The sequence below is a fragment of the Neolamprologus multifasciatus genome, chromosome 7 (assembly GCF_963576455.1).
Source record: "Neolamprologus multifasciatus chromosome 7, fNeoMul1.2, whole genome shotgun sequence".
Taxonomy (NCBI): Eukaryota; Metazoa; Chordata; class Actinopteri; order Cichliformes; family Cichlidae; genus Neolamprologus; species Neolamprologus multifasciatus.
This window is the reverse complement of record NC_140445.1, coordinates 54,916,944-54,925,665: the sequence shown is the minus strand read 5'-3', so window position 1 is coordinate 54,925,665 and position 8,722 is coordinate 54,916,944. Positions and strand designations below refer to the sequence as shown.

The window sequence follows — 8,722 nt, the reverse complement described above, 5'->3', positions numbered from 1 at the left end:
TGCTGCTTTTGTTTGTGTAGCAAAGTCGATGCTTTCCTTTGCACGCGTGCTTATCGGAGGAGTGTTTGCATGTACTTGTGTACAGTGTGCAGTTTACCGGGGTTGCCTTTGCGTGCACATGCCGGGATGTATTTCGCAGATGTGACATTTGTACGTTTTTCAGATGTAACATTTTGAGTGTGTTTACGTCTCAAGCTCAAGTTTCTTTGCTACAGCGCTGAGCATTCAACAGGCGTGGAATGCGAGTGCGGGGTCCACGCGGTCAAATTGCACCAGGTCAGAAGGTCGGGGAAATTTGGAGAAGCTAAAGCTGAGCAGAAGGAATGGAACTTGGCCTCTTCGCTTGGCAGTGAGAGATTCCTTCTGGCTTTCTGTCAAAAAAGTCGGCATTCAGCAAAGCATAACTCCAAAAGTTATATCACGCTCTTGTTGCTGAGTTACGTGCAGGAGTGTTGTAATGAAAACATGAAAACTGACTCTTTTTGACAAAGTACCCCATGTTATTAGTCCAGACTTAAAATGCTGCATATTTTAATATGATCTGTAGTTTTGCATGGATTAAACACCTTTCTTTATTATGTGTTCTAAAATTGGATACAGCTTAATTACAAATTAGAAACAGCATAAATCATATTTACATATGCGGATTCTTTCACGTTTTTTTTCCCCCAAGGCTATGTTTGTCACTATTCACCTTCACGTTAATAAAGTTTTTGCGATACTCTCAAAAGCTGCACTTAATGCTACATTTTCCCTAAGTCACTACAGCCAAACGGCAAATCTGACATCATGACAGAAGGAAGTCACATTTGGCCCGTTGAAGCTAAATAAAGAACTCAACAGAGACACATCATAGCCTTTTTTATTGCCCTGCATCATATTATCAGCCTCATCGTTATTGTATTAATAGAATAATAATACATAAGAATCAAGCAGCTCTGCCAGCTTTCCTTTACCATAAACCAGAGTGCACTATAATCAAAAATTAATGAGAGCCACATCATGTTTCATTTAAGCTATTTAGAGAAAATGTTAACCGCAAGAGTATAAATTAGAATAAAACTACATACATACTACAAAGCAACAGCTACTTAGTTACCATACTGTGTGGTGTCAGAAGCCTAGTTAACCAGTATGCATTGAAGCTCATCTGTATGAAGGCAAATGTTCAGGACAGTACAAATATATGTATTACAGAAATATGTGTAATGTCGTTGGGTATTTGGCAACAAGCAGCCTAACTCTGCTGAGACAGCGAGACCATGTCAAAGTCCACGTGCGCCGCTTTTAAGGGGCGGAGTTCAGTCTCGCAGCTTGCCCGCTGATCACATGCAGGAAGCATGGAGTTTGCAATTTGTGCGCAAAAAAAAAAAAGCGGGATATGGACGCCGGTCGGCTGAGTGACGTTTGAAGGCAGCCATGCACGGCGCTGCAGCTTCACGCACATTCTGTCAATCCGCTCTTTTATCACGCACGGCGCAGACACGCAGCTTATTCTGCCAGTGACGGGAAGAGCTCAAGCAGTAGTCATAATAGGCGAAGCACGCTCCTCCCACCGGATGGTGGAGATGATGATGATGATGATTATGTTAATTGTGATGATGTTGATGAAAATAATGAAGAGTGTTCTGATTATCCCCGCTTGAATGCTTGGACGTTAAAGTTGAATACTTGGCTGAGAGCAGCCGGCAGACTCCTATAGGCAAGCCCAGTGAAGGAATTTGAAGTGAATATTCTCTGCACCCCTACAGCTTTTGGCTGACGTTAGAGAGAAGAGAGATGGGTAATATGGCGATAATTATAAAAGTGGCCATATTTAACAGGGATTTTTTTTTTTAAATTAAAGCAAAAATAAAATAACAACCCCAAGAATAAAGTGTTTTCCTAAAATTATATTGATTATTTTTAGATCGACAGCCTAAAAGAAATAGAGTATGTAGCTACAGGCGCAGTTGCGTGCACAAGGATGCATTTTTGGCCACACTGTGCAGTTTTGCAGTTTATAATTCATAGTATTCTATCCCGGTTTTCTTATTTTGCATATAAGCAAATGCAGAGATGTAAAAAATCTTTGGAAATGGTTAGACAGTAATAGAAAATCGATATTACCATGCAAAACTGCGCGGGGTCGATCAGCGTGGATTACTTTCAGGCCTACATCTATTCTTCGACTATTGACAACCTCTCCCTTTCCAGTTTGCATGACTGGAGCTCTCACTAGCGCTGCTAGTGGACAATCAAACCTACACACCCACCTCCAGACACACTCGCATTTCTCATTTCTTACTTCTAAATTAGATAGCGAGACGTGGTGTCGGAGCTCACAGATCGCATAGAATTAGTTTGAAGTACCAGCGGTAGTTAAACAATAAATCTGAAATTCAACATGGAGTCCCCTCCAGATCCAGCGAGCGACCCGGGCAACAGCGCCTCGGAGCCGGCTACCCCGGTCAGGGAAACCCCGGTAAACCTGGAGACGCTCCGGAAAGCGGACCATCCAGCCCCGGTTCGAAGGCAGACCTGTTCAAGCACCAACAGAGGTAAGCGAACCGATTTCCCCCTTTTCACTTGATGAGAAATACGGAGCGATCGGGGACATTTTCATCAAACTTCAAAAATGAATTAAATCGCGTCCCCCTTGAATAACTGCACACTGTCTAAAAATCACCCAACCACAGGTACACAGCTTTTTATTTATTTTTTTATTTAGTACCACAGCGGCGATTACCCACTTGGTCGTAATGAGTGCTTCGGTGTGGGATCCTGGTGTTTAGGCTCTGCTGACAGCTCAAATCATAGGGGGTGATACGGTCACAGATGTCACATTTACTCTGACTGCAAGATTAATCAATTATCCAGAAACCCGGAGTTGACCAGCGGGACCTTCTCCTCGTGCCAAAAAGGGCTAACGTGCTCGCTCTAACGCGATATTGTCACAGAGTCGAAAGTGAACTTTGGGAAACTGTGGGTTAGTTTATCGATTAGTGCTATTCGCCTTCGCACCGACGTGTCCTCCACAGTGCCTTATACAACACACTGTACCGTCTGGATGGATTTCCCCCCCTTTTTTACATTTCCAGCTAACAGATTTGCGCTATTCCTGTGTGGAAAAAGACGCCCCAGCAGCTGGAATTTGTTTAATGCCAGCAAACACTGTTGCAAGCATTGGAGGCTTCTGCACGCCTTTTGCGATTAACCCCCCTCCCTTCAATACGAACAGACAATGAAAGCCCAACGAGCCCTACATTGCAATTAGCCCGTCAAAACGTCTGCATTGCTGCATGAGGACTGTTTCTTTTTTACACGATTTATCCATCACGTCCCGTCCATGTTGTACAGTACAAGACAGTATTTAACCACACCCCCTCTCGGCTGTATCCAGCACAGGCTAACCGGGCTCACCCAAGTTCAAAGAAATAGTGCTTTCTCTGCTGATTCCTGACAAGCAGAGTTGGTGTGGATACATGGCAGCGAAGCGACCGGTGTAGATGTGACATTCATTCATTGAACGATGTTTTCTTTTCTCTTTTTTTGTGAGCGCACTCTTCCTGTGCGCAAGGGTATATTTAGAGTGTGATATGGTGAATGTGGAATGTAAGCTGGTTATGTAACAGGTTTAGCCATAAACAGAGGCGCGCAACTGAGAGCAGAAATCATCATCTTAGATCTTTTCACTTTATAAAGGGGTTACCCCACCTTACTCCTCGTTATCACCGCGCTTGTTTTATATAGAAAAAACAGCCCAGTTCAGCGACTATTTATATGTATTTACCGCTCAAGCGAAGCTGTGTGACTTTGTGGGCTGGCACAGCCTGCGCGCTTATGTAATAGCGGGGCAAAGACAGGTAGTTGGGAGGCTTCGTGGATTGATTTCTTTTTTCACAAGTCTGACTTTGAGACACTCCTAACCTGCTGACCCATATTCACCCCACCCTTTTATGCACAGGATTAAAGTGCGTCTGGGAAAGAGAAAGACAGGAAAAAGAACGCCTTTGGTCTGTTATGTAATGCTGAATGGGTGAAAAAAAAATGTCTTCACTGGGGCAATCTCTGCACTTTGAAAGGAGGTTCTCAGCACGGAAACTTTATTTTGGCCTTTATACAAAGAAAACAGATTATCGTTGGATATTATTTAGCATAGGAGGGCTTAAAGAAAACTTTTGAGAACTTTTCAAAAACTTATTGCAAGTAAATATTTGTCTGACATCGCTTATGGTTAAATTTCTGGAATTATTTTCTCACGTTTAACTGTGTAGTTCAAATCCTGTTGTGTATTTTAGCCTTTCATACAGGTGGAAAAAGCGTAATTCATGTTTTAGCCTCATTAAGTTGTCATGTGCAGTCAGGCGTCTAACCTTTAGAGCATTAATAAATATTACAGTGAGATTACAAAGTATTGTAATGCTACAAAGGAAAGCCACTGGTTGTTTTAAAAGACCCCCGAACTGAGGTCACGATGGAGATGTCTTATAAATGTAATAATCTAGAAATATTTACAGCATTCATCATGCAGGAGAGTAGAAGAAAAGCTTGCTTTCATAAAGATATTATGTCATAATTGCTTTATTCAATTGAAAGTACACATCTTCTATTAAGGAGAAGCTGCAGCCGGGTTATTGCGTAGGCAGAGTTGATTGTAGGGTTGCTTAAAAAAATAAAACAATAAAAAAGGAGAAAAAAAGAAACAGTAAAAAATATTTATAGTTCACAGCAGTGTTACAGACTTCTGAAACATTTTTTAGGATTACGCTTCCACGCTCAGACTCTGGCTTTTTAGGCCAGGCACGGAAACCAACATCTGAAAGGCGGCAGACACTCGCTTAAGCGCAGTTTCCCTCTTTACACCAGCTGTATTAGACTTTCTGAGGATGCATATTTCTTATCCTGCATGCAGAGCGTTTACTGTTTTAACCCTGAGTGCTAATACCTTATAAGTAGAAACGGCTTACTTCAGCAGAAGCTCTGCTGTAAGACTTGAGTGGGTCAGAGAACAGGCCTTGAAGGGCTTTTGGTATATCATTACTGGAAAGAAGAAAGGGTGTTATTTTCATATTGCAAGATCTCTCCGTTCACAAATTTGGAAACAATCAATATTAATGGCTTAGTTATGTAAGGTGATGGTCTCTGCAGAGGTTTGAAATCTCACAGTTGCACAGGGAAGCACCGGAGCCGCGCGTGTGATGAGAGACCTGGCGTTTGCATCCGCATTTAACATTAGTTTGTTCGACTGCTGAAAATGTGTGTGCTTCCTAGAAGTGTGGAATTAGACTCCACCGAATGATGCTGATTGATATGCTTGTCTTCTTGTACTGCGCTATCGTTGTCATGTATGCAGACTGTGAGTCATCTGAAAATCATTTTCCTTCGTTAGGGAGTAAGAGGTTACTCATAAAGTACAAATAACATTATGTTGGTTTAGAACAGCGTAATCTGTCACTAGGTGAAGTGTGATGTGGTTCCCTGTGGTGGAGAATATTACAGAGCCTCCTGCTTATTAGTTTGCCTCCGTCTCATATCTCGATTAATTCTGATATGATTTTTTTTTTTTAGCCTGAATAACAGCTTTCTTCCTATTGTGTCACTACATCCAGTGTTATTGTAGTTTTTCCCACCACACATTTTTGTTTCCATAAAATAAAAAAAGTAACCTGTTCTTCAGGTTTCAGTGTAGAGACGTCTTAACATACAGTGCAGTATATTGCGTGATCCAGTCTAACGGAGGAGAGTTTAAACATTGTCACTCATCTCTTAATGAACACGTAGCCACAATTTACTCAGAGGTTTTATTTCTGGGGAGTGAAACGAGAGCTCTCAGCTAGACAGCCAGCATTTATTTAGTCGTTGCTGAAAGAGGACGGATGAGGTACAGCGGCATAGAGTTTTAACTTTTTGCACTAAATCTCAGAAAGCTGGCAGTTGGCTGAGGTTAGCGTGCCTCTCGAATGGACAGCGGCATTACTGTGGCCCTGGCATTCTCAGATTCAGTGAATGAGGGCACTCTGCCCGCTGGAGAGCGTGAAGGTACAGGTATAGGCTTATAACTGAGACTTCAGCTTGGACAGATCCAGGAGTGGAACTCCATTATGTGTCCTTTTTTTTCTGGCTGGCTGGCTATAACATAATATCAAATCTGAGTCCTCTTGCATTTTCAATTCTGAAATGTGGGTGAGGTAATGATATCATGAACTGTTTCATTGCTACCCTTCAGACACTTAACATCGTTAAATGTTAACAGTCAGTCTTTCTTCAACCATACACCGAGCTGTTGCATAGATGGTGACAACTGTTTCTCGTTTCGACTTTGGCACTAGAGCTGTTGGGGGGAAAAAAAAACGATTTTCTGTTCTTATGAGCTTCAAAGGTCAAACATTATTTCAGTTGCATCATGCTTATCTAGGCAGTGTACCTGTGAATGTCAGCATAATGTTAGAGTTAGTAGTTGATGAACATTGATTGAAATATTGCCAAGCAAGATGTGAAGCTTTTTATTTTCTTGCTGTCATTCCAAAATATGAAATTAGCAGCACAGTGGCTCACTGGTTACTACTGTTACTTCACAGCAGTGATGTGTGTGGTGACTTTCACAGAAAGGCGAGTATAGATGATGACAGGAAGAAACATGCTTAACAAGACACATTAGATTAGATTAAAACAGATCTTTTTATGATTTTGTACTGCCTGTCTTTTATTCTTTTATATAAACTGACAATCTCCTGCAGCTTTCTGTACTCTGCACGGACACGTCTTAACCTTTCTGCAGTTGTTTCTGGATGAAGACTTATTTTAAAAATGTACTTTAGTATTTACCATCAAAATATTTAGCATTAGCTGACAATTACAAGTACTGGAGGAATTGTTTAGTAAAGTTATACTGCACTATGAAAATACCCAACTCCTTGTCTACGGAGCTTGGTGGAGAGTCCCTAAATCTGGGAGTCTCAACCATTTGACCCTAGAACTGAAGAAGCTTCTCGGATGAGAGGTGAAACGTCTTCAAGCAACTTAAAGAAGTCCAGACGCTTTTCTTTCCAAGCTCCTTAGACTACGATGACCTGGATGACTGAGAACCTTCACAGACATACCCAACTCCTCGTAAATCGTGAACTATTGGAGCATTTAACTTAAAGTATTAAAACAAATAGCAATTATGCTGCATAAAAATATTTTTCTTGCGTTGTTATATGAATCAGTATTACTGCTGCATGTTTGAGCTTGAGCTTTAAATATTTTATATTCTGTCTAATCTCCTGTAATTTATCATATTCTGTAAAATTGTGTTTATAGTCGCTGCCCTGTGAGGATGCAATTTCTTAAAAAAAACAAAAAAGCAATTTAATGAGCTCATTGGGATTAAAAATATCAATAAAAAATGAAGTTGATATTTTAGCAAAACACTCACAGATGATAATCTGAAAGTGCTGGCCGAGCCTGCACCTGTGCAACTTGTCTGCTTTATTAAACCAGACGTGGCAGGATTTGACGTCCCCTCTCCATCATTGATGCTTTCTTTGCTGTTGTGCTGAAGGAATTATTAAAAACTTTTTCACACTATACTCTAACTCCGCTACATCACACAGGTTGGCCAAGGTGATTAGCTAGAGAAAACCTTGTTGTTGAGATGATAAATCATGGAGTGCTTGTTTATGTTACCTCTGTCTCCACATAACATGTAGTTTGTAACTGATCTCAGAGTAGTAAAAGCAGAGTCAGCTTTACTAGCATACCTGTGAGTTTCCCACCAAAGCCCACCGGTTTATTTACAATGCGGACATGCAAAGTACCAGAAAAACCGATTGTCTTGCAGCTTGCCAGCTAAGCTTTGTGAAAGGGCATTTCCATCATAATGCTGACCCCGTATAGATTCCAGTAGAGTAAAGCAGAATAAAGCCTGCTTCCAGAGACAATATCCAACTGTGGCCGCAAGATGGTAGGAAATTAGAGGATGAATGCAGACAAGTCAGCAGTTTTATGACATAATACTGTGAAATGCAAGGAGACAGATCGCTTTCACAATGGTATATTTTAGTTGGTGTTAGTTCACTGGACTCTGCTTACCTTGCTTGCCCTGATGAAGCAACACTGCTTCACAGCAAACAAAATATTCCTCCATTCCTGTGTTTGATGAATTCATTCTTTCACAGGCACGGTCAGCCTAACCTAGAGCTGGCTTAAGTTACCTCCAACTAAATGTGATACCTAAAAAGCACACATGTTCAAAAGCAAATCGAGTCATAATACTGTGTGTTTGGACAATGTATGTTTAAACATTTTCACAACTTGACAATAGCCTACTTTGTTAGTAGTACAATCCCCAAATGGTACTCAGAGGTGTGGTTAGTTTTATGGGTCATTAACAAAAGTTTGGTTTCTGAACACAGGCACAGTCAGTTCATTTCAATATCAAGCACAAAAAAAACATGCTTTTTTTCTGCATTAAATATCAACACAATTAGCAGCAAACTGCGTGTCACAAACAGTTAATCAGTTTGCACAGCTGATTTAAATATTCTCCTCTTTATACTTTGTGCCTTCAGAAGGGAAATCCCAGTAATACACATCAAATCAAACCAAACTTTATCGTCAGTTTGCTTCGCATGCAGCTGTAGTGTATGTAAAATGAAAGGGCTTTTCTGCAGGGTCAACACAAGCGTACCCATATGGAAAAGATATATATAAATCTTATAAAGTTTTTATCTGTCTTGTATGAAACTTGTATGAAAAG

The 8,722-nt window shown here is 40.8% G+C and overlaps 1 protein-coding gene and 1 long non-coding RNA gene across 2 annotated transcripts in view; both read left to right on the top strand.

Annotated features, from left to right (window-relative positions):
* The first annotated feature begins 2,213 nt into the window (after window positions 1-2,213).
* roraa (RAR-related orphan receptor A, paralog a) overlaps window positions 2,214-8,722 on the top strand; it is a 187,084-nt gene continuing 180,575 nt past the window's right edge. The window contains exon 1 of the mRNA XM_085167801.1: window positions 2,214-2,540. Within this exon, the coding sequence (XP_085023927.1) occupies window positions 2,387-2,540 (154 nt within the window). The 5' untranslated portion in view covers window positions 2,214-2,386. The remainder of the gene's footprint in view (window positions 2,541-8,722) is intronic.
* The window catches only part of LOC146515515 (uncharacterized), a 29,904-nt gene continuing 23,728 nt past the window's right edge, over window positions 2,547-8,722 (top strand). The window contains exons 1-2 of the long non-coding RNA XR_014875245.1: window positions 2,547-7,751; window positions 7,813-8,649. This is a non-coding gene — a long non-coding RNA (uncharacterized LOC146515515). The remainder of the gene's footprint in view (window positions 7,752-7,812; window positions 8,650-8,722) is intronic.